This window comes from Epinephelus moara, chromosome 14 (assembly GCF_006386435.1).
Source record: "Epinephelus moara isolate mb chromosome 14, YSFRI_EMoa_1.0, whole genome shotgun sequence".
Taxonomy (NCBI): Eukaryota; Metazoa; Chordata; class Actinopteri; order Perciformes; family Serranidae; genus Epinephelus; species Epinephelus moara.
In genome coordinates, this window is record NC_065519.1 from 25,727,753 (window position 1) to 25,753,143 (window position 25,391).

Here is a 25,391-nt window from a genome sequence, read left to right on the forward strand (position 1 = left end):
AAATGGAGCGGAGAACAAGAGGTGAGAGGCAAATGGTCAGAGGGATAAAAAAGGATAAAGGGAGGAAGCAGAGTGAAGGAGTAATGAGGGGAATGAGGGGGACAGTCCTACAATGGAGAGATGGAGGGAAGAGAGAATACATGCAGAATGGGAGAGGACAAAGTGAGGAGTGCAGCGTCAGCTCTGCTCATCACTCATTTGTCATTTCGTTTGCAGAGGCTGCAGGGCAAAGCATGTCGAGTTTTCATATCACATCAAAAGAGGACAAATGGTCCCAGAGCTTAGAGTGAAGGGAAAAAAGGGATGAACGGAGGACAGACAAAAGGTATACAGACTTTATTTTAGAAATTAATAATATGATGATCATCTGCTGTTGGTCATGTTTGCCCACAGGTTTATTTACAGCTACATTTCCACAAGAATTGACAGGAAGGAATGAAAAGAGGGACAGAGAGGAAGAGAGTGTGAGAGCATTTCCTCTACATCTTCGCTAGGTCATGGACTTCTCAACCCTGATTACAGACGCGTGCGCACACACACACACACACACACACACACACTCTCTTACACACTCTGGTGTGACATCTGCTGTGGATAGGCCCTGTCACACTGCAGTCTCTGCTGGGGCCGGCCGTCACAGATGTTCTCAGCAAGGTCCTTCCCCTCCAGTCCATCCCTCCACCCTTGGGAGAGTTCAGAACGGCGGTCCGGAGAGACACGGAGACAGGAAATCTGTTCTTTTTCTATTTAACAGGCCAGTGGATCCATATTACACACAGATACACACACACACTTCCTCACTGCCAAATTAAACAACATGAAGACAGATTTATTCAGAAGTGTGTGTTTCATGAATGTACTGTAGCATTTTTGTAGGAGTGTGTGGTTTTTCTTTCTGTGTGTGTGTGTGTGTGTGTGTGTGTGTGTGTGTGGCGGCGCGAGTGTGTCGGTGTGTGAGATCAAGGGAGAAAGTGTGTCTGTGTACCTGATATGTGTGGGCGGGATAATAGAAAGAGGTTGTGTGTGTGAAAGTGGAGGAAGATTGTGTAGGTGTATGAGAGAAAGTGTAAATGTGTGTGAGTGTGCGGTTGAAAAAAAAGGGAGAAAAAAGTGTGTATTTGCTTTTTTGTGTGTATGTGTGACAGCCTGGAGATCCCTAATGCCTGCTGGTCATTAATAAACATGATCATGAATGTTTAATCCCCATCAGCATGGTGGCAGGGGAACCCTCGTGGGTGATATTGACAAAGTCGCACACACACACTATCACACGCATACACTGGACAGATTGGAAGAGCGGCAGGAGGGAGGACTGCAGCGCTCAACGCAGGGTTAACTACTCGTAGGCAGGACACTGTCTTTCTTCTTCTGTCTTAACATGTCGGAAGGTGAGAATTTAACATGTTTTACTCACAAACCTCCAAATGAATCTCAACATAAAGGGCTTTCTATGTGTCTAGAGATGGTGCAGTCCGACCACAAAGAACCGATTCATTACATGTGGGATAAACAGATAGTTTCTGTCAGGTTTAGCCACTGGGACTCATCTTTCATCGGGAAACCAGAAAAGTTTCCCTTATTTCAGGAATATGATAAGAATGAGTATCTTGAAAGAAGACAAAGTAGTGTTAAGATAAAGATGTTCTGCAGAGCAATTACTTTCCTCAAAATTGCGGAATTAAAATTAGGCTGATAAAATATTAAATTGCCTCTTATTTCAAAGAGCTGAATCAGTGTCTGATTAAGGTTGTCTGCACATGGTTCTCAACACGGAGGTGGCTGAGCTGGGGCTATCAGTTGCTAGTGGTAATGGCTAACGCTAAAAGTGCAAACAGTGCTAACGACGGCAACAGTGCTGAAAGAGCTACAGTGATAACCTGGGTGGGTGGGTTAGGTGTAAGCAGCAGTAACCTCTGTATGAGAGCAGTGCAGAGCGGCGCGATTAGCTAAGCTTTGAAACACACAAACAGGGACTTATATGCACTAACATGCACACGCCGCTGCACCATCTACCAAACAATTACAAGAGAAGCTCAGATTTCAACACACAAAGGTACCGGACTTCATTCCAAGCCCCCAGAAAAAGTGCCAGGCTTTGAAGCCAATGTCACATAGTGGCAAAACAAGGAATTACAACATCTGGGTCCGTCACATGATGCCATGGGGCCCATAAAGATATTTTTCCATAGACTTACAATGTGAAAGAGGCGTCTGTAAATCAGTGGATAAATTTCTTTGAGGGTCACAGCCCCCGTGAAATCACTTGTTCCACTATCAGGATTTGATCCATTTTTGTCTGATAACTTTTCTAACATCAAGAAGAGCCGTACGATTGAATCATTTTTGTCCCCATTCAAGTTTGCGGGAGGGCTAAACTGGAAGTTAGCCATTTGGCCGCTGTACGTCCCTAGTGTGCTTGCTCAATGTGCCCCACAGTGCAGAAGATCAAGCTTTTATGGCTTCATGCACCACTTAACATCCTCAGGACGTCATTACTTAACTATATCTTTACAAAGCAAAAGTTGTTTGGTGCCATTTTAATGCTCTGAGTATCATTTACAGTTCCTTTAAAGATGCTGATATTAGCCACTGATATTATGGATGTTTCTGGATGAGCTGTTTTATCTTGGATAACAGAAACATTTTGACGACACCCTCCGTCTGTAATATGATGAATGGGATGTTGGAATAGAAATCAATAAATCAATAGATTTCAGTTATCCCGATCAAAGCCAGCATGTCTCTTTCAGTGTCTTCAACAGGTTGTTGTTTGACGGCACTGCAGCATGATGTCACTCTGTGTGCTTTGGCTTTATTATTATGCATGGAAGGGGGAGCTTTTTTTAAAAACCAAAAAAAGGTCACCATGTAAAGGATCACTTCACACACACTGTGTAATTTCCACTTGAATAGTCTATGAAAACTGTTGACAGTGTGTTCTGTGGATAACCCAAAGTAAATGGGTCACTGTTTCTGGAAATAGATGATGCGGCTGAATTTTTTACAGGAAATCTTTTAATTCTGTGAGTGCCACAAGTACAATATGTCTCAGATCAAAACATGGATCCCAAAATCCCAAACTAGGGCTGGGCAATATATCAATATTAAATCAATATCATGATATGAGACAAGCTATCAACTTTGATTTTGGATATCATATGGTAGATGCTGTCTTTTCCTGGGTTTAAAGGCCTCATTACAGTGAAGTGATGTCATTTCCTGAACTTACCAGGCTGATCTACTGTTCTATTGTTTGCCTTTACCCACTTATCCACATTACTGATGATTATTTATCAAAAATCTCATAGTATTAACATTTTGTGAAAGCACGATAGTCAGTCCTATAATATTGTTCCAACATCAAGGTATCTGGTCAAAAATATTGTGATATACTCCATATCGCCCAGCCCTAACCCAAACTATCTGCATAGTCAGACACCAGTAGAGGTAACTGAGGAGGTTTTGTGTAATATTGACCCAAAATGGAGGCAGCTTCCCTCCAAAGAGCTCCAGTATCTGCCTTCAAAACCCCCGAATCAGTCATGTCAGACATGTGATATTTGGTGGTGCGTGATAAACACGGTTCTAAAACATCAGTAAAAGACACCACCAGGTTTGATCACAGCCCCTTGATCCTTACAAATCTGTCGACTTTCTCCCTAACCCTCCTCCCCCTCTACTGCATGATTCTGGTGAGTCAGGAATTTCCTATCTTTTTAATTTGACACCGTCTGCTCCGTCTCTTGTGCACACTTCTGAGTGACGCCTCCGACTCTCAGGAGGGAATCTGCTTCTTGCCGTGGTAAACAAACAGGCAGACAACTAGGAGGCCTTCAGGGCTAATAACCAGCTAGCTTCTTCCACCATGCTAACAAACAGCACGAGGGGAGCAAAGCAGACTGGGGACGAACAAATAGAGTCATATGTGTGGGCAGGTAGACGCACACACTCGCTATAGCGCTTAATGGAAACAATGAGGCTTGTTTTGCCGGTTGATGAGCCAGGTGTCACATCTGCAGGAAGAAGCTGAGTCAGCCTTTAATAACCAGCTTTTATAAGGTCGTCTTTCCAAATGATGACAGACACGTGAATGGAGGCAATGGCGCCAGAACAAAGAGGATGTAAAATGTCTGCTACATAATAAGGCCGTGTGAACATGTGTGCTAGGGCTTTATCACACACCTTGTGTAGCTGTGGAGGAGTGCAAGAATGAGACTACATAATCAGAAAAATGATGTAAATGCTGTGGGAGGTTGGTTAAACGAGTGTGTATGACTGCAATATGTGCATGGGCCCACTCGTATGAGAGCGGCGCTGATGTAAGACTGACAGCTGGAGGCTGCAGCCCGTAACCCGCCTGTCTTTACTGATACATTTCATGTTTCCCCCCATATCCAGGCACAATGTGCTGCGCTGTCAAACGCTCGCTCAGCTTGCTCAGCATCTCAGCACACCTCCCTCCCTGCATATCTCACCCTCTTACCCGCCCTCCTCTCCCAAACACACACACACGCATATCCCTTGTTTTTGTGTTGGCAGATTTAATAAGCTCCCCTGTCACCCACATTACACACAACACTCCGCCTGCTGTGAATCATGGCTGGATCCTCTCTGAAAATCAAGGAAAGGTGTTTGTTTCTCATTCTGATCTCCTTGACTACCCTGTCCTGCATTTTTCCCAGACTCCTCCCTGTGTCTTTGCGACCTTTAACCTCCTGCGATGACCCCACACTCGCCCCACGACAAGCGTGGACAGTTTGAGATGAGAAGCAGAAGCACTGACAGAGCTTTTCTGATGAGACAGACATTTTTGGGCAGATAGTCACATGTAAACAAATGATGTATGTTTACAGATATTTGTGTACTGAAATGGGGCCACTAACAGGAATGATTAGGGACTAACAATGTGAACAGAGACAACAGTAGCAGACATCAATCCTAAACTGTAAATGTACTGTCTCCGCCTGTGTAAACCACGTTCGCACTAATGGGTTTCATTCTGGTTGCAATGCGGCACCGCTGACACACTGCCAATACACGCGCAGTTAGTTATGTGTGTAGGAGAAGGTGACAGGCATGTAGACCACTGATAACACACACACACTTCCTCCGTATGCAAATAGACACCGACTTGGCAAACACAGTCTCTCTCTCCTCCTGCTCCTGGCATGACGTAAAAAAGAAAATAACTTGCTACCATTTTTTATTAGCCCCAAGAGAGGATGAAAGTTGAGAGAAAAATGAGACATATTGCTACTTTGAAAAACAAAAGTGGAGCAGCACTCACTCTGTAGAGGAGAACAATTGACAATATTAGGTAGAAATAAGTCTGGATTGGATGAACTTCTGCAAATCACTGGGGAGCCTCAGACACATCGACACATATGCTGACAAGACTGAGAGCCTACAGCCATGTTTTTGATGTTCCTCGTTTGCTGTGAAGTAAATGTTATAATTGGCCACAGGGTGGTGTCAAAATAAAGGCCTCTGTTAACCTTCTTCAAAAGGGTTTATCATTTGTGCATGAAAGCGTTATGGGACGTGTGTCGCAGTATTGCATTTTATCTGTGTGAGGATGGTAATGTCAGTGTGTCGGGTTTTGTAGGTAAAGATGTGAAAACTAGCTAGATAGAAGTAAACGATTATTTTTAGCCATGTTAGCAGACTGGCTCTAGATATGGTCAGTTGGTGTCCGTCCAAGTATCAACCTCCAAGGCTGAAAAATTAAACCAACATACAAGTGCCAAAAACTGCAGTTCATTGAATGGCCACTTGAGGCTGGCTCAGAAAGTGAGTCAATCCCGATAGACCCCCTTGCTAAAAAACGCCCAACTTTACAGCAGAAATAAATATGTTCAAAGCTTGATACAAAAATGGTTTTGGTCTCTAGAGCTACTTTCCCTGTTCGTGACAACTGTACAGGTGGTGAATTTTTATATAACTAAGAATCCAAGAAGGTGATGGCCTCAAAACGGGAGTCTACAAAATAATTGGTGACGTTACAGTAGCTACGTCCATTATTTTACACAGTCTATGGGTTCACCTCTTTAGTATGGACTGAAATATCACAATAACTTAGATGAATTGCTATGAAATGTTGTAGAGGCATTCATGGTCCCCAGAGGATGAATCCTACTGACTTTGGTGAGTCCTACTTTTCATTTAGCGCCACCAGCTGGTCAAAGTTTTCACTTATCCAGTAATGTAATTTAATATCGAAGGGATGGATTGGCACAAACTTTTGTACAGTCACAGTCCCCTCACTTTGGTGACCCCTTGACTCGTCCTGTAGCCCCACCATGAAGTTCATTTGTGTCTCTGTTGAGATGAATTGTACTCACTTTGTTTATCCTGAGTTGTCATTTAACGCCACCATCAAGTAAAATTTTTCAACTTATTCAGTATTTTAGTTCATATATAATCATTGCAAAACTATGACAACACAGTCAGTGTCAGCTCCACTTTGTATTTAGTGCTAAATAGCAAATGTTAGCAGGCTAACACACTAAAGTAAAATGGTAAACTTTGTAAACATTACTCATGCTAAACACCAGCATGTCTCCAATGCCGCATCCAAAATAGCACACTATGCACTACGTACTCAGTAGGGCTGCCATGATTAGTCAACTAATCGATGACTAATCGACTATTAAAATAATCGGTGACTATTTTAGTAGTCGACTTATCGGTTTGAGTTATTTTTCATAGGAAAGTACAATAAAAGTACCCCAAAATACTCTTACTGCAGCTTCTTACGTTCAGATATTGGCAGCTTCACACACTCTCCCGTGACAGTGAACTAAAACCCTTTGGCGTGAGTATGAAACAAGACATTAGATGACGTAATTTTGGGGTTTGGGTGAGACAGACCGACATTTTTCAACATTTTAACACATTTTTCGATGAAATGATTAGTCGACTAATCGAAGAAATAATAGACAGATTAGTCGACAATGAAAATAATCGTTAGTGGCAGCCCTAGTACTCAGTATGTGTACTACTCTACAACATAGGTTTTTGTGTGAAAAAACAGCAGTGGGATATGCATCTTTTTGGAGACACTAAACTAAACTACACTTCATCAGAGCCTCCTTGCCATTTGGAGATGTGTAACCATGGTAACCCGTGCCAACCTCAGCTCTAGTGGCAATTAAAAAAGTAATTTAAAGAATATTACACCTGGCAAAGTGAATTCTTATACTTACACTTATATTGAAGCTTTACTGATGTTACAGAGCTGCCTTGGTTGCTGTTCGCCATTGTCTGTTATGTGCGTTGTTGTCTACCACATTGCATTGTGGGACATTTATGTCAGCATGGTGTCCAGTGTTTGCTTAATGTTATATTTCACTGGAAATAATTCGTATTATTGGTTTCATACTAAGGTGTCGGACATGTAAAAAAGTCTCACATAGTGTTTTAGTGTACTAAATAGCATGTTAAGAGTTTTGGACGCTTGTTTGTGAACGTCATTTCTTTACAGATTAAAATCATCAACAAATTAGTACTAAACACTAATTATTGTTGACTGATGAGGATGTGATACATTTAATGTCAGCACCCAATTGCATGGTAATCCACCCAACAATTGTTGACACATTTCACTGAAATCCAAAAATGTCAACCTCAGAGGTGCAACAGGAGAAGTCAGGGGATCACCAAAGTCATTAGGATCAATCCTCTAAGCACTGTGGATACCAAATGTGATATTGTTGTTGACAGTTGTTGAGACAGATGTCTCAACCAAAGTGGTGGGCAGACAGACTGCTAGTGCGGCTAATCAAAGAAGAATTTTGATGGACATGTTCAGTAAGACTAATACTACAAAGGAGCCACATTACCATTAGGCTACACTTACAGAAGCCATCTGAAAGCAGAGAAATAATAAATGTGTGTACAGGCTTCTCTACCAAGTAAGAACTGTCTTGGGTGTATCCATTAAAAGATACAGAACAAAAGCACAGAATATATATTCAATACAGCTGCAAATGACTGAATGTCAATCACCTGATACATATTCATTTGCTGTTTTTGTGTCTTTGATTTGATGAAGGCCATAATGGCCACATCATCAGCTTCACATCTTCCTCAAAGTGAGTGTTTTGTTTTATTTGGCTGCATGAATTAAAATTCCAGGAGCTTAAAAGAGCAGCAAGTGAGAACCTGAGGACTTCAGTTTGAGTCCAAATGTTGGCAGGTACACACTCTGCTAAAGTGCCCCTGAGCAAGCCAGTGAATGCTCACCAACAACTAGCTCCAGGGCTGCCGTTGCTCTGACTTCCTACACTCACACTTCCACATGGGGTGGGGACTCTGTGACCTTGCCGCCTCTCTCAGCCAATTTTCAGCAGGGTGCAGCCTGCAACGGGGGGGGGGGGGGGGCAACTCATGACTAGGCTGAGTTCCTGGGTTAAAGGAACTTTGGACACCTCTGCCCAGTCTGGAGGAGTCTGCTGGCTCTGATAACGGAGAGCCGGGCCGAGAGTGGCTTCTTGAAGGCAGAGGAAACTTACACACGCTCCCACAGTGGTGAGTAATTACTGTGGCTGCAGAGTGTGAGCCGAGATAGGGGATTCCTCTCCTGCATAACCAGGTGGACTGAAGATAAATGACTCTGTTTTTTTGCTCTAACTCAATCTCTCATGCTCATTTATTCGTGCGAGCAGCCACGCCAACGCTCTCCACTTGGCACAGACTCCACCATGTGCGAATATGATATCTGGGTATCTGGCCATGGCTGATAGATAAAGGCTGATTTTAGTCTGAAGGCTTTGGGAGGCCTAATCAATAGCTTTAATCAATTAAGAATGCAGCAACTGAGAAGCTGGAGAAAACGGGCCAAGTCTCAACACTAAAAGGACCTCATTCCATTTATCACAGCGCTCCTGTATCGATCTGAAAAAGGTATGGAAAGAGGTATCTGACGAATTAATTTCAGCACGGTGGCACCGTGAAGATTCCGCATGGCAGCAATTTTCTCTGCCCTCATCCTTACACCGAGCCTGTTGTCGTTTCAAAGAAGGGAATTTCATGTGTGGATTTACTCCGCCGTGGCACTGGTGGGCTTTTATTTGTCTCAGCGAGAGTGAAGCACAGAAGGTAAGAGAGGTGAGCACTGCAGATTTCGAGCTGTCGCACTCCAAGAACCCAGTCTGCACAGAGCAACACTCCTCTGACTGCCCTAATGGGGAGAGCTGCAGTACCACACTGACCTCAAATGGTCAGACGTGGTACTGACACTACAGATGCACAGGCTGTGGTCTTTTTAATGGCAACAGGAGAACAATATCTGTTGTTGAAATGCACCACTTGTCTTCAATATCACCCAAACTAATTAAAATGCTCCTTATAGAGTAAATTATGACCTGAAGTTGGACATCTTTAAGCACTATCAAACTAGGAGATTTTATGATTTCCCCACGTCATATTAAAACTAATTTACAAGCTAAATTCTAACCCTCATCACCCTGTATAATTGACTTCCTCACAGCAGGGGAAAGTCTCTCTCTCTGACCTACAGCAATAACCACACATTAGCACTACCAAATGGGCATGAACTAGCACTGTATTATTATTCCATCCCATTATAGTTTGGGTGCTCTCATTAGTTGCCCATGCTGGGGTAATCCTCAACTAAAAGGTCAGGCCCACTTTGCTTTGTTCCCATGGGCTTGAGTTTATATAGAGTATAATATGGCAATGATGTGCAAATGGCTTGGCACAGGACCACCATTAGACTCAAGGGTGAGTCACAACTGTGCCTGTTGTTAGTTATAGTGGCTTTAATGTGAGGCTTGCAGAGGAAGAAATGTACATGTCAGAGCCTCATCCACATTAGCAGACATGCCCATTGTTCTGCCGCAGATAAATAACTTAAGGATGCTAGCCTTCCATGGATTGAGGATTTATTTTTATTGCTGTCCAAGGGAGAGCTAGCCAACTGCCGTGTACATGTGTGTCTGTATCAGGGCAGATAACACTTGATTCAAAGTCTCAGCCTGTCAAATCTTTCTGTGGGGAGGTCATCAGGAGGCTCGACCTGGCTGACTGCCCGGGCCTTAGAGAGTCAGGTGAGAGCTAGAAATTTATAGTGAGTCCTCCTCGGAGACACACAAGTGGGTATTTTCAGCCCAGCTTATGGGTCTCTAGATGCTAAATCCAGAGCTGAACTGTGACAGATTTTTTTTTTCTGTGTGTTAATGTTTGGATTAGCAGGCTAAGCTCAAGTGTAATTAGAGGTAAAGGCATTATGCGGCACATTGTGCTGCTCTTCCATTGTTTTTTTCGCTGTAAAAATAAAAAGTGCTGAAGTGGCATCACTGTGATGTAGGCGACTGTTTAAATAAATCCTCGAGGTTGTGTTTTCTGACACTGGCTGGGCCATAAATGAGTATAGGGAAGAGCTGGGTGCTAGCATGTGCTGTGCAAGCACTTTCTCCAGCTGTACTAGCCAGGTCTCTGTCAGTGCACGGCGGAGGGGGGTAAAGCAGTGGCCAGCATCTTCTCCTACTTCCTCTACATCTCCCTCATTTGTATATTCCCTCCTTACCCTTTTGTTCTGTTGAGGCAAGTGCCAGATGGCTGCTGCTTTATATGTTCTTCTTATATATAGGAAGTGTCCCTTGTGAGAAATGTGCCCTTTGCTTAGATTCAGCAGATTATGCAAGTGCTTTAGTAGGAGGGCATTTGGTAGTCATCTACACCTTTATTGCTAGGTGTGAAATACAGTATTGCAGTGTTTTGACAGTGTGGAATTGACCTTTGTTCGGTGTCTTGGATCTCATGGGGTTTTTTTGCAAGGTGTTTTTCAACTGCTGGCCTCTATTCTTGCCTGAAAGTAAGTGGACTGAAGTATTACCTAAAGAAAAGTTTACAGTCTAGATAATTTATATAGTTAGAAACTAAGAAAGTATATGATAATTATCCCAATACACTGGTTTAAACGACTGTTATCTATGTTCGAAGCTGCAGTGTTGATGTGTGTGCAGGAGGTCATCTGATCAGCCTGAGTTAGGATTCATGACAATAAGAGGTGTAAAATCTGATGCACCTTCAACTTTTATTCAACATCACAACTCCTGTAGTAGACATTTGGTCTGAGAGAACAGCAGACTATGGATTTCTAGTAGTATGTCTCAACAGAAAAGCACTACAAGTATGAAATGACAAAAGAGAGACACAAGAAGGTTAAAACATGGCTACAGGCCTGCATGCACAGAACGATGGAGTATATAGACTTGTTCTCCTCTAGGTGAGTGCTGTACAAACTGCCCAGCTACCAGTCAAACGGTAGGCCAGTCAATTTCTGTGCAGGTAGCATTGTGTTCATAGAGCTGTCTGAAACGTCTGAGTTGCGCGCACAGTCTGGTGTACATCACACAGTAGTGTTGGGTAGCATCATCATGACACGACAAATCCATTCAAAAAGGCACAATCCCATCCTCAACAGTCACCCAGCAAAAGCTTAGGGAAACATACAGGCTGAAGTCATCAGAAACTAAAAACTACAAGTCCCACGGTTGCATCCAACAAAGTGCTCTGTGGATGGATGGTATAGCAGCAACTTGAGTTACGAGAACATCAAATCGACTGAAGTGACAGCACACAATGTGTACGAGCCTGTAAAGCAGTCTTAGTTTCCACTGGTCCTGGGTCAGAAAACAGTCCTAAAGCATGTGTTTTTAAACAGACAAAGCATGTTTATTTCAAACTAAAAACAATATGCACCCAACATGTTCTTTTTCTTCCCCCTGGCATGTAATTTTCTGTTTGTGTTCACTGTATAATTGGAAACAAATTACAGACATTTTATTTTGGGGATACATTTTCATGTTTTCATTTTAAAAATGTTCATATTTCCCAATTTTTAATCAGCTGTACTGGTCTCACTGTATGCAGGCTATTGGTTCTGCTTGGAAACAGAAAGCATTGTAGGACACCACAAAAGCATTCACTGGAAACTTTGCAGCAGCATTTTAAAAGAAGAGGAGACAGAAATGGGGCCAGCAACTGCCTTGTTCAAGTATCGTGTGTAACGGTATTCAATCCATTGTTGAACAGCCAGGATTTTTTTACTCTCTTCCATAGGAAGGTCAAAGCGTATTTTCCCCATATACAATTGAAACATTTTGGTAGGCAATTCAGTAAAACTCGCCAAGCTTAGATTAATTAAAATGAGTGGGGTGGCATTACAACTTAAAAAAGGAAATAAAAACACAAACAAAATTGTCTATCAATAAATCAGCTAAAGAGCCTTCTATTTAAGTACACTGGCATTTGTGAGAGATAAAATCATTTGTTATTGGTTATAAGACAATAACTGATGTGAGTCAGTATTCGCCATGTCCCGTGTGGTGGTTTGCTGACATGAGTACAGAGAAGAAGAGACAACTTTACAAAATGATCTTTTACCTACTGAGTGATGATTATGTCCCCTCAGTGTCTGTGACAGTGTCTACCACTGGCTGACTCGCAGCTTCCTCCATGGGCTCACTCTGTTCATTGTCTACGTCCTCAGGAGAGGCAAGCTGCTCCTGCTGCTGCTCCGGTTCACTTTCAGGGAGCACAGACTCAGGAGAGGGTTCTTCAGTGGGCTCAGGAGAGAGCTCGGGGGAGGCCTGAGGTGAAGACTCGGCCACAGCGCCATTGTCCATCCCAGTTCCATTGACCCACCTGGGTTGAGGTGAGGAGGATCTCTCTTGTGACTCCTCCTCCTCCCCCTCCTCCTCCTCCTTCTGCGGGCTTTCCTGCTCCTCCAGAGAGTGAGTCGTCTCTTCAGGGGGGCTGACAGATCGCGTGAAGGCCACAGGTGAGTCCTGGGATGAGGCCTCAACCAGCGGTGAGGCTTGGCTTGGGGTCTCAGTGTCTGGAGAAGTGGTGATTTTGGAGGGGGACTGAGCTGGGGACTGGGCCGGGGACTGAGCCATGGGCTCGGATGGCGATTCTGTTTGTGGCGGGGTCTCACGCTGTGGTGACGACTCAGACTGGGTGGGAGCCTCAGTCAATGGGCTCTGACCTTTGTTGTCAGATGACCGGTCAGGTGATTGAGCGGAAGGTGGTGACTGTGACTGAGGTGTCTCAGATGAAGCTGGGGTTTCTGACTCAGGCTCGGCCACAGCTGCTTGGCTCTGTGATGGAGGTGGAGACTTGATCTGAACTTGGGGCAGCGGCTGATTCAGACCTAAGAGAGGGGGTTTGGCCTGAGCTTGAGGCAGGAGTGGGGACTGGAATCGGGTCTGAATCTGGGGGTTTAATTTGAGTGGTGCAAGCAGTTTGCCTTGGTTCAGGGTCAGGTTGGGATTAAGAGGTGGAGTTGGAAGCAGAGGTGTAGGCAGGGGGAGAAGAGGTGTCCAGCCCCCACGTTCACGTTCCCTCTCTCGGTCTCTCTCTTTGTCACGGTCTCTGTCGCGGTCATGCTCCCTGTTGCGGTCTCTGCCTCGCTCCCTGTCTCTCTCCCTCTCACGTTCCCGATCTCGCTCTCGGCTGTGGCGGTTACCATTCATCTCCCTCCTGAAGTCAAAATCTCTTTCATCTCTGTCTCGTTGCCTGTCCCAAGGGCGTCTTCGCTCATCTAGGTCTTGATGTAGTTCACTGTCAAAAGGTGCTGCGGCACCACCACTACGGTTCCAGGCCTGTGGCCCCCCAGCAGCTCCAGCATTGCCCGAAACCCCAGATGCTCCTGCTGCTGTCCCAGGACGGTTGTCAAAGCGGTTGGGGAAGTTCTGCCCAGGTGTGGGCCGCTCCTCCTGGAAGCCTTTCGGACCACCTGGGGCCTGCAGGCCTCCTCGCATGCCATCTCGCTCATCAAAGTCCCCTCTGGTCTGGTTCCAGCGGTTATCAGGAGTGAAGCCTGCAAGAGCCTGCAGACGTCCCACTAGGCTGGTTCTGGCTGGCTGAGTCCCAGGGGTCTGGAGCAAGGGAGGTCTGCCTCCTCCACCCCCTCCACCACCACCTCCAAGGGGCTCCCTATGTTCTGGAGGAGGGGTTCTCAACAGGCCTGTACTCTGCTTTTCCATTGGAGGGAAGCGGTAGTCCTGGTCTTTGCCCTCATCGGCTCCAGAGGAAGACTCATCTTCTGTTTTGGATACATTTTCATTGGTGAGGGTGGGGGCCCGGTTGAAAGGGTCGAGCTGAGAGAAGGGAGCCCTGGCACGAGCTTGAGCCTGGAGGGTACTTTCAAGGAGGCCAGCAGCCTGCTGAACGGACCCTTGCTGCATGAGGAGTGGGAAACGGGCGGCAGCCCCAGGTTGGAGGAGGTTGGGTCGCACATCCAGAGGCAGCAGGCCAGGCATTCTCTGCCCAGTCAGACCAGACTGATGAAGCTGGTGGGTGAGCGAAGCTGTGGGGTGCATGCCAAGGAGACCCATCCCACTGCGGACTGCATTTTGCATGCCTGGAGACAAAACACAGTGACAAATATAAATGTTAACATTCAACAAATAACCTTTGTAAAATCTATTAATCTCTTTCATGCAGGAACACGTTAGCAGTGCCTCACCCTGCAGTGTAATCTCTGCAGCAGCATCCATACCCTCTGCAGACTGTGATGTTTTCTCATTGGTGGCTTGCTGAGCTTGGACTCCCACTGGGTTGAACACACCGGCCATGAAGCCGCCAGGGATGGTGCTGGTTGGAGGAATCATAGCACCAAATGGTGACTCCTTGACACCTTCTTGGCTGGTTACCACTGAAGGCTGCACTAGAGCTATAGATGGATACAGGAGAAAGAAAATTTAACCCAAGCTAATAAATTCAAACCAAGTGCTTTGAAAGGATATTTAAATTTTTTAAACCATATGCACAAATTAGTTATAAGGAAAGCATGTGATAAATACTCACAAGTAGCTGCTGAGACCATGGCTGCTGTCTGTGCTGCCTGCATGAAACCTGCACAACAGAAGTTTTTGTGTGTAAGCTTGTTTATTCTCTGTAGGTCTGATTTATATTATTTATATAAATCTTTATATGATCCTTTGTGTCATTTACCTGGCGGAGGCTGTGAGGCATTGAAGCCAGCCCTTATGAAGGGTGGCGGCGGCCCGTAGCCTGGCGGGGGTATGCCCATGGTGACAGGGAAGCTAGGCGGCACCAAACCGACTGCACTGGGAACAGCCTGGGCAACTGGGAGCTGAATGGGAGAGGTATGGGAGAGCGCAGTTGCTTAGTTACATGGTAGACAAGTTCCAAACCATGTTCCAGCAGTCTTTTAAAAAACCCACTGCTCTTTGGATGTATATCACATCACAACAGTCCTACGTGTTGCAAAAGAAAATCACACAAAAAACAGATGCAATGTCATCATCATCATCCAATAAACAAAATGTGTGGGGACGTATAATCTGTTTAACAGATTAGCTTTTCAGAGAAAATTGGCAGAAATCAAAACTGTGAACCCTTTGTTCACTGCGTTGTTTACATTCTATCTATATATTGACACAGACCCTCTTCAGTACCTGTACAGGCATCATGGTGACCTGCTGGTTGAAGGTCTCCGTCTGGGTGTTAGATGCTGCTGTAGTCTCAGTGCTTACTGGCTGACTTGTAACTTCCTTCGCTGGCTCGGCATTCTTGGCTGCTTCCCACTCTGCAGAAACACACATCAAGATGAAAAAAAAGTTACTGTCGTCCAATTCTTTGTTTGGATTTGGGAGTTTAGCCCTGTCTTCATTTTTCTATGAGGGTGGGGGCTTCCTGATGGGATTTCTTAAAGGATTTAGTGCATTACCATTACAAAACAAACAAGTGAGGGAATGGGGTAGAAAACAAATCCACTTAGATGATTAAATGCTAAGAACTGCCTGTGTTTGGATATCTGAGTTATGCTTTCATCATGTGTGTACAAACCTGTCTGTGTATCCTCCTTACATCTAAACAAGCATTGCTACCGAGTCAACAGACCGAGTGCTTGTGCCAAAGAAGTGAATAAATAGATGTATTGCTTTTTTACCGTCATTAACAGTCTCCTGGTCGATGATTCCTCCCTCAGCAAAGCCATCCAGGTCATCCACTTTCACCTTCTCCCAAGGTATGTAGGTGACGCCCAGGTCAACATCCCAAAACTGCTTGTACTCCTGCTTTACCCCCTTGTTTAGAGCCCACGCAATCTGGATCAGACACACACACACACACACACACACACACAAAGGTCAAAAAATGCAATTTTCAAAGTCATTTCTGGGAGCACAAAGGGATCCATGTACCTGGAAAGCTTAACTGTCTCTGAGGTTTCACCATTGGAGGTCAATGGAAAATTAAATTAGAAGAAACCACAAGGAGAATAAGAATACGATCAATTAAATTATAAAGGTAATGTGCACCTTGATGATTTTAGAGCCAATCTTAAAGGAGCCAGTGCTGAGCTTCTGGCGGGCACGGTACGCATCCTGTCTGTGGACCATACAGATGTAGGCACAGCCTCTTGGAGGGATCATCTGCAGGACACACACACACACACACACACACACATTACATAGGACGTGGGAAGGTTAAACAACAAGACATGACCATACAGTGCAGAATGACAATAGACTTAGATGTGATTGATGAGAAATGTTTCAATGAGAAAAGGAGAGAGCCTGAATGTGTAGTACAGATGAATGAAAAAGAAATAAGCAAGATAGAGGGATTGAAATAGAAATATTGCAGACAGATAACGACAGCTGGAGGTCACTATATGTTAATGAAGTTCATATAACAGATATCATTTTAAGATTGTGGAGATCAAAGAACTGGATAACATGCTGTAACTAAATTAGAGGGTTAGGAGGGGGAGAGGTCTACTTACATTTATGGACTCAATCTGCCCAAACTCTTCAAATAAGTTGGTGAGGTCTTGCTGTGTGGCCTTTTTGTCCACCTGACCCACCCACAGAGTCGTGCTGCACACTGAGTACGGGTACAGGGGAAAAAAATTACACTCAACAGAAAAGCACTGACAGCAAACTAGGAACATACTCTGGTATAATGACTTTCACAATGACTGACCACTTAGAGTCTTGGATCGAATGGGAGGCAGTCCTTTCTTCTGCCTCTCCTTTTCTCGCTCTCGGGCACGTCTTTCACTTGAGTAAGACCGTGATGACTTCCTCTTGCGGTCCCTGGAGCGTGACCGTGACCGCTTGCGGTGTTTACGTTTCCGTGAGCCAGAGCGGGACCTGGACCTTCTCCTCTTGGGTGACCTACGAAGAGAAAACACCAAAACCTTTGGAAATTTGTCCAGACCGACTTTATGTCACATTTGCCGCAACACCACGGGCCTCTTTTCTTTATACATAAATATATTCCAGTAGGAACCAGTTTCTTATAGTTTTCTTCTCACAGTGCTACTGCATCGGACCTTCAGGGCAGTCAGCATTTTTCTAATGAGGTTAAAAGATCATCTTATACAACAGACAATTCAGCAATATTCCAGGCATATTTAGAACACATTACAAAATGAGACTTCAAAAATAAGTGGGACTGACCTAGAGCGCGACCTTGAGCGCGTTCTGGAGCGTGCGCTTACAGTCTTCTTCTCCTCTGCCTCGAAGATCTCCTCCTCCATACCATCTGGGCCCTCATCCAGATCCATGTCCTGAAAAAGACAGAGTCATTTCAATACCTCTACACAGAAATACAAGGCAATGTAGACACTGGAGTAATTACTATCAGATCTAGGCATACAGCTAAATAAACATTACCTAGAGCAGTCCTTGTGTTGAGGCATTAATTTCATTTACAAAACTAAATTAATAAAACCAAGGTATAAATGAATATAACATACAAATTTGGTAATGGCCCACTTCCCAGGCATACCTGCTGCTGGTTGTCTATGGAGTCATCCACTTTGTTATCTGGCTCAGGAAGCTGTGGCTGGCTGCTGCTCTGAGCAGTCGCAACTGAGTTCTCTTGCCCAAAGATTGAGTCCTGCCCTTCTATGTTCATTGCCTGGAGGAAAAAAAAAGTGGTGTATCTATAATATATGCTTTATTAACAAGGCATCTAAACAAGCAAGTCTGAGCATATTCATCAAAAGAAAGCTATTTAATTTTTGCTTTTTTGAGGAGCGTGCCATGTTTTGGCATGTGAAGCATTGTGTGTTGTCTGGGGATGGGGAGTTAGTACTTATAGGTCAGTTACTGCTGTGCTGTATGTGTGTGGTCCCTCTGGGCGAGTACTAAGTCCACTGGATGTGCAGGTAAAGCTAAACGACTTGATCTGACTGCAGATACTTGTGTCATCTATTTGCATCTATTTTGTTTGTTAAGCAATTCAAGTCATTTGGTATGATTAATATGCCACAACTTGGAATGAAAAACTATTAATCTGTTAAACCACGTCAAACTCAAATACACCATCAATCCTGAAAAACATTCTTTGGAAAGCAGACATCTGTGTTTGTACAGTGTGTGTAGCTACCTTCTGTTGGTGCTGCTGGTGCTCTAAAAGCTGCTTCTGAAACTGTTCCAGGTTCTGCTGTTGTAGCTGCTCAGCCAACTGATGGAAGAGAGAGCTGTTGATGGGCTCCGACACCATAGGCCTGGAAGTGGTCAGCAGCTCAGTTAGATCAGTGGTGGTGGTTGACACAGTAAAATGACTCGATCCCTATTATGTAGGGCTGTACCCGACTCAGAATTATGTCAGTCAAATCATATTTTGCTGTTTATTTTGAATATTCCACTATTCCATTCTTTCTTCTCCATATAGAGCTTGAACTGAGTTCTATAGGACAGTCAGGGTGACATCGACGCTCATGTAATATAATGAACAAGCCAAGTTTGCCCTCTGAGCTAATGCTGGCTAACAAGGCTAATGACGGATCGGAAATTTGCAACATCACATCTGACCAACACTTTCACAAGAAGCGCTCACTCTGCAGATACATCTGGGGACCAAAACATCCCTAGAAGTGCACTACACACTGACTGACAAAAATGCTGATGATGCGAATCTTAAACCTTTAGGAGACAGCCCTACTGTTAAGTTAGCATTTGAGTGGGAGGCATAATAGCCCGATCATAAAACACACTGAACTCACAGCTGAGTTGATGAAGAGTCCTTTTTAGATTCTTCACCACGTTCTGAATCATTCCCAAAATCAAAAGGACCCAGAAGCTTCTGCAAGTAAAAAAAAAACATAATCAGAGAAGGAATCAAATGATGCAAGGATTAAGAAACTTTCTGTTACTGACTGCAGCATTACCTTATTAAAAGAGGAGACCCTCTGTTCCAGGGGGTTGAGGCTGTTGGCAGTAGCGGCAGCAGTGAGTTGAGCTGTTAGAGCTTGCAACTGCACCACCAGGCCGGCATCCAAGGCCTGCAGCAGGGACGGCTGGGGCTTCTGTTGCTGCTGCATCTGTAGACTCTGTACCAGCTGCTGCAGCTGCAACAAGTGGTAAGTATTTGAGTGTTTGATACATTTCAACACTAACAGCTACACAAACCACAGAGGCTACTCAAGCAAAAGCATTGTTTTACTGGATATAAATATTCTTAAAGATGATTAGTTACCCATAACAAAACAGTTTCAGTCTAATAGTTTGTTGACTGAGATGCTGGGTGGCCATGCTCACTAACCTGTTGTCCCTGGGGACTCTGTAGGATCTGTGCAACAGCAGCCACAGTGTCTGTGTTGGTAATCTGTGAAGCCCAATCAGGCAGACCCTGGACTATGTTAGCTGGGGTAGCCGGGGTAGCTGGGGTGCCTGGACACACACAAACAGAGGTGTTGTAGTATAAAACCATGAAGTAAGCACACAGTTGTGCTCAAAAACTCATCTGACCACATAAAAGTGTGCAGTTATGTGTGATTCACTCTACTTGTGTGTACTTTGACTGACCAGGTGTAGTGTTATTGACTGGAGCAGCACTGGTGGGCATGACAGGTGTGACGCTGGGAGGGGGGATTCCTGCTGCCATGTCCAACAGAGGCTGGATGATGTCACTCTTGAAGACCGCATTCTTTTGCCACAGGTTCAGGACTCGCACTATCTTACTCTGTAGACACAGATAAAAGATGACAAAAGCAAATGTTACATAATGGTAAAATGTTAAGACACTGTGTTGGGACAGGTGCAGCCTAAAACCTCACAAGGCCAAAAACTATTCATTTAAAAACAAAGGTATGATGGTTTGGTACATATTCCTGATTTTTGTTTCTTTAAATATGCCATCAACTTGGCCTTCAGAGAGTTGCATCTCTCCTTTGTCATAAAGTTTAAAATGTGTAATTTCCCTTTTAACAGTTTATTAACAATTCATGATATGTGTCCATAATAATATGGGATAAAAACAAACTGCCCTACACACATGAAGTGACAATTCACTCACTTCATCAGTCGCAACATTGAAATAAAGTGAGCCCGTAGCCAATCCCTGACCTATTCTTTAAACACTGTTCCTGTAAAGCTGAGGCATTTATCAAGGGTTCTAGCATCAACTCTCCTGAAACTATGACAAGCCACAAAAGTCACAGAGAGGAACACAAAACCTATTAAAAACTGTCTGACCTTATCATCTGAAGGGCAGCGGTACAGGTGCTGGAACGTTGCGATGATATTCTTGCTGAAGCGTGGGGCAAAAACATCCTTCTCCGTGCCAAACTGGTGCCGCGACTGTCTGACAATTGAGTCGATGACGTACAGCCCAGGGACCTTGTATTCTGGTTTGCACTGTTGGCACAGAAACAAACAGCTGTGTTAGGATAGTTTAATAACTGTGAAACAATCTGCCAAATTACCTTTAAGCATTACTTAAGTGATGAATGTACCTATTTACAGTGCTACACTTGAAGTACACCACAAGCAACTTGTGAAGTAAACAGAACACATTAACGTTGTTAAAAAACACAATTGCAGATGTATGGACATCGCTTTTACACTAAATATATATATACCATTAGAACTGTTTTCCCGCCTCAATTTACATGTCCATTGAGACTGGTTTTAGAAAATCTAACTTTTGACTGAATTCACCTCATCAGCAGACTTAATAAAGTCAATGTACTCAAAAATATGTATAAATCTTACACAATCACTATCTTGTAACTCCCAAAGTTCCTGCATTTGGCTGACATAACTCATATAAACTTTAACCCACCTTTTGAATGAACTTCTCCACACTCTGGACAACATGCTTGTAGAACTGAAAGAGAAGCAAAGGAAAGGGACCATTTTGAGTGACTTGAACAGCAGTATGTCAGAGAAGAGCTCTACAACAGTGGAGATAAAACTAACGCAGCAGCAGCTTTGATTAGTTAAAACCTGAGAAAGGAACAGAAAATATAGACCTGGGCTGTGAAAATGAATGTTTGTTCTTTTATGTTGAAACATTTCTTCATTTGCCCTACCTGTGCCTGTACCTACCCACCCATGACAACTACACTGCTTTGCGATGGCAAAGAATAGTAAAAACTGCATTATCATTTCATCTTCCTAATAAGAAAAAGCAATTACTCCAGGCTGCACATAATTACTTTCTTAAATGGGTAATAAACAGCACAGTAAATATTCCTCTAAAAGTAATGAGGAAGATTAGCTTGGGAACCAGACAAATCTGTGACCCAAAATTTTATTTGCTCTGGCAGATACGTCTGGTCACCCTCCCGTTCAAACCGATTTCCAGCAACCAAAACCTGACCCGCTTTAGGCCAATCACAACCTACCCCAACACTTATTAGATAAGGGGCAGGTTTGATAATATGACTGTCAACTTGCAGGGCCTTCATGCTTTATGCAAAATACATGATAATGTCATTTTTGGCCCATGCTCCCTCGTGCCAGAGACACTACAATAAGCATAAAACTAGCTTAGCAAAAAGGAGCACCACTGAGGCTTTATCACAAACAACCAAGATGGTTCCAGTGGATGTGGAACTTTCTGTTGAAGAGTTCATCCTGTCCTGTTCTCTACGCCCTGTGACCAAAACAGTCAAAAAAGTCTATCTATGTCTACTACTCTCATACACATTAAACAGAAATTCTTAAGTGCTTACCCCAGTTAGCTGGATTAGTCAAGCTCAAAGGAAAGTTAAATGTGTCTAAAAGTATGCAGACACTGTTCAGCTGAAGCCAGGTATATCATTGGAAACAGCTCAGACATTTCATTTACGGCAGCATCATCTGAATGTGACAATTTGCGGAACGGCACAAAACAGACTGGAAGGCGAGTCCTTCTCCCCACAGCTTCATGTGGATATTATATTTATAAGTCTGTTGCGCCTGCTCTGTATAAATGAGCGCAAGCTGCAGTTAGAAGTCAGAATCTTATGATGAAGCATTAGGCCTACATTTACACTGCTTACACTGGTGTTAAATATTACTTTTCATGACAATATTCCAGTATTTGAGTGTTTTAAAAGTTACAGTAAGATCTAAATTGAACATTTACATGGATAACATTGGTAGTGGTGGCCTTAGCAGAGTGCCTAGTGCACAAGCGGTTAGAAATGCTGAAGAAAAGGAACCAACGAGGACAATAACAATACATCACAGAACAAAAAGTACTCTACTAAGTACGGCTTGTTCCAGCGAGACCTCGTCTATTCACTGCCGTTATTTCCAGTACTACAACAAAAATTCAGCATCCACCTGTGTGTATGTAAGCAAGTAAGAGAGACGAGACATCTCAATTTCATGAAACAAATCTGAAAGACCAAGATGTCTGACACAAATGATCACCACAATAAGATGTTCAGTCTACAGCCTTGCTTGATTCAGTCCATGAGCTCTTAAGTCAAATAGGACTATTAAAATATAAGGTATAAGGTATAAGGTATAAGGTAGCCAGCCAGCAAGAGGTGAGTCGACAGCTATTAACTGACAGCTGGCAGTGTGGGAGCTGTCCAGATACTGGCTGTGCCTGTTCAAAGCATTAATTGTTTATGACAGTTTGGCTCAGCCTTACATTACAGGCCAAGCAAAATACTAGCTGAAGACAAACTAGTTACCACACATTTTGATGACCTACTTAAAAATGTACTATTTTGCAGTTGCAAGGTGGGACGGGAGAAGGAAAAAGCAGGGCAGGCCGCACCAAGTTGAAATTTATAACCACAAAAATAGCCAATTATCATGGAGCTTCATTTTTTTGAGGTCTATATCATGTTTCCCTGCAGCCTGGGGGTTGGGAACCTCTGCTTTAATCTATAAAGCTGTGCAGACTCTGCGCAACTTTACAACTATAACACAAGGCTTGATACATTTTTTAGTCTATAAATGGTCTGTCAATGGCAGGGAATGTATATTTCTATTACGTACCATGGATAGGTTAATATAACAATGATCTCTATTTCTCTACCGCTGTCTACACATGATTAGCAGCTGAAATCCCTTTGTGTCAGCCTGAGCCATTGTTTGCCTATAGAGGGAGATGATGCTGAACCTTACAACAGCACCACCATGGCTGACCATAACTACACTTGTCTGTGCCCCTACTGCTAATACTTGACCTTATTTTCATCTGACTGAAAAGCTTAAAGTATTTGGGAAAGAAATTATATAAACTAGATAGCTCTACTGAACTCTCACGACTCACTCTGTTCTAAGGCTGTGCAATTAATCGTCTGGTGATCGCGATTACGATTTTGAGGTCAAACGATTTCAAAATTAATGAAATCAAGGGTAAATGATTTTTTGGTCACGGACGCCTCATGGTTTTTATTTTGTCTTCTACGGAAGCCACACATGCGCAATACCGCCCCTCCCCTCCTCCTCTATTCACTCCACAAGCCTGTCAAGTAGGTAAACTACAAACAATGTGAGGAGATGTGATCACGGAAGATTTCAAAAACAGCGTGCGGAAAATGGCAGAGGGAGAGCGAGAGAGGTTGGTCTGTGTCTGTGAGTGTGTGTCTGTGTGCATGTGTCTGTGTGTGTGTGTGTGTGTGTGTGTGCACATCAGGGCCGAACTCCGCTGTGCCCGGTACAGAGAGCAGAGGAGAACTGTAAACGTGTGACCATGTAGAGACAGAAATGACATGCCGTTGTGTAAACAATTTAACTCATCACGTGCGCCGCATAATCGTGATTTCAATTTTGACCAAAATAATCGTGATTATGATTTTTTCCATAATCAAGCAGCCCTACTCTGTTCCCAGAGCATCCATCAGCCAACAACGGTAAGACCAATGGTCATGTTAGAGAGCCTAAGACTTTTGGAAGTCAAAAGTGTGTGGCGCAGGTTCACAAAACATGTATGGTGATGCACAAAAATACTAAAATCTAAGCTTCAATGGTGGGTGAGAAAAGCTTTGCTAAACCTTTACAGACACAACTAAAAAATTACACATCTATCCTCTTCATATTACAGTCAAAGCTAACATGGCTGTTTGCCAGGCTATTTTTGCATCTATATCCGGAAGGATTTTGACTAAGAGGGCTGAAGCACTACATATTTTGATTGAGACAAATAAAGTACACACCAATTGATGTCGTCTGGTGTGGCAACATAGTCCAAGTAAAAGTTCAAGTTCTACAATTAGCCAGTAGATGGAGTCAGAGTACAGGAGACCTTGAAGCCAGAGATTAGGGTTCTTTATCAGAGGGGACCATATGGAGGAATATGGTCATTTTAATTATCAAAGTTCAAAAGCCACAAATATAAAGTCTGTCAAGCAACTGCAGGCATGCTCATAACATATTATGTAAGCCTAGGATCAACATACAGGCTGTGAGGTGTTACTGTCGAAATCAAAGTTTACTTTTGTCACAAATGCATCCCAACTGTCAAATCATTTGCATTATTGATGATGGTGCATAAATATTACATAAGATATGTTTAAGCACATGCAATTTTGCTTATTTTAAAAGCATTTATCAAAAACTACAACAAAAAACCCTTAGTGGAAATCTGTTGTCAGCATCTTTATCACCTTGCACAGATCTCTGAAGTCAAAGCAATTATAAAGTTTTTAACTATGCACACTCAAAGAAAACGGATTAGCTCACAAAAAAAGCATGACCCATGCTTAGGAATGGCAATGACTGTAATACACCATTGACAAAATTAAAAAGTACCTCTAATATCCCACACAATTTACACTTGCCTACCCTTGACACTATGTTGCAGTAATATTTTTTTATTTCATCTGCTTTAGATGCACTAACAAGCATAATGCAGCCTAGATTCAATAAAAGCATCTCACTTTGTATGCCATTTAACTCAGAGCCAGCTGTGTGTCCCCAGTAAGGCTTGTAGTGACAGAACATTAACAGTATCAAAATGGATTTGTGTCAAAACATATTAGCAACACAATGTTGGAAAAAATGTCAGCTGCATCAGCCAACTTGCTAGTAAGCAGTAAAGCCTGAAATGCTGTCACTGAAAACATCTGGAACTAATAAGTAAAGAGAGGACAGACGCCTTGAAGCTAGGTACGTGCATGGTTGGTCACCTAGACAATAAAGTGTTGCTAT

At 43.4% G+C, this 25,391-nt stretch overlaps 2 protein-coding genes across 3 annotated transcripts in view; both read right to left on the reverse strand.

Annotated features, from left to right (window-relative positions):
• tiam2a (TIAM Rac1 associated GEF 2a) overlaps positions 1-12,453 on the reverse strand; it is a 106,661-nt gene extending 94,208 nt beyond the window's left edge. Inside the window, exon 1 of the mRNA XM_050062728.1 lies at positions 12,412-12,453. The gene's annotated coding sequence lies outside the window, so the exon portion shown is untranslated. The remainder of the gene's footprint in view (positions 1-12,411) is intronic.
• The window catches only part of scaf8 (SR-related CTD-associated factor 8), a 32,523-nt gene continuing 18,172 nt past the window's right edge, over positions 11,041-25,391 (reverse strand). For both annotated transcript variants that reach the window (XM_050062730.1, XM_050062731.1), the window contains exons 3-20: positions 21,076-21,120; positions 20,487-20,648; positions 19,818-19,974; positions 19,555-19,682; positions 19,181-19,360; positions 19,016-19,095; positions 18,397-18,517; positions 17,794-17,925; positions 17,463-17,572; positions 16,984-17,177; positions 16,784-16,884; positions 16,317-16,430; positions 15,947-16,103; positions 15,453-15,583; positions 14,986-15,127; positions 14,839-14,886; positions 14,498-14,704; positions 11,041-14,392 (exon numbers count right to left, since the gene is read on the reverse strand). In XM_050062730.1, coding sequence (XP_049918687.1) covers positions 12,426-14,392; positions 14,498-14,704; positions 14,839-14,886; positions 14,986-15,127; positions 15,453-15,583; positions 15,947-16,103; positions 16,317-16,430; positions 16,784-16,884; positions 16,984-17,177; positions 17,463-17,572; positions 17,794-17,925; positions 18,397-18,517; positions 19,016-19,095; positions 19,181-19,360; positions 19,555-19,682; positions 19,818-19,974; positions 20,487-20,648; positions 21,076-21,120 — 4,176 coding nt within the window. In that variant the 3' untranslated portion in view covers positions 11,041-12,425. The remainder of the gene's footprint in view (positions 14,393-14,497; positions 14,705-14,838; positions 14,887-14,985; positions 15,128-15,452; positions 15,584-15,946; positions 16,104-16,316; positions 16,431-16,783; positions 16,885-16,983; positions 17,178-17,462; positions 17,573-17,793; positions 17,926-18,396; positions 18,518-19,015; positions 19,096-19,180; positions 19,361-19,554; positions 19,683-19,817; positions 19,975-20,486; positions 20,649-21,075; positions 21,121-25,391) is intronic.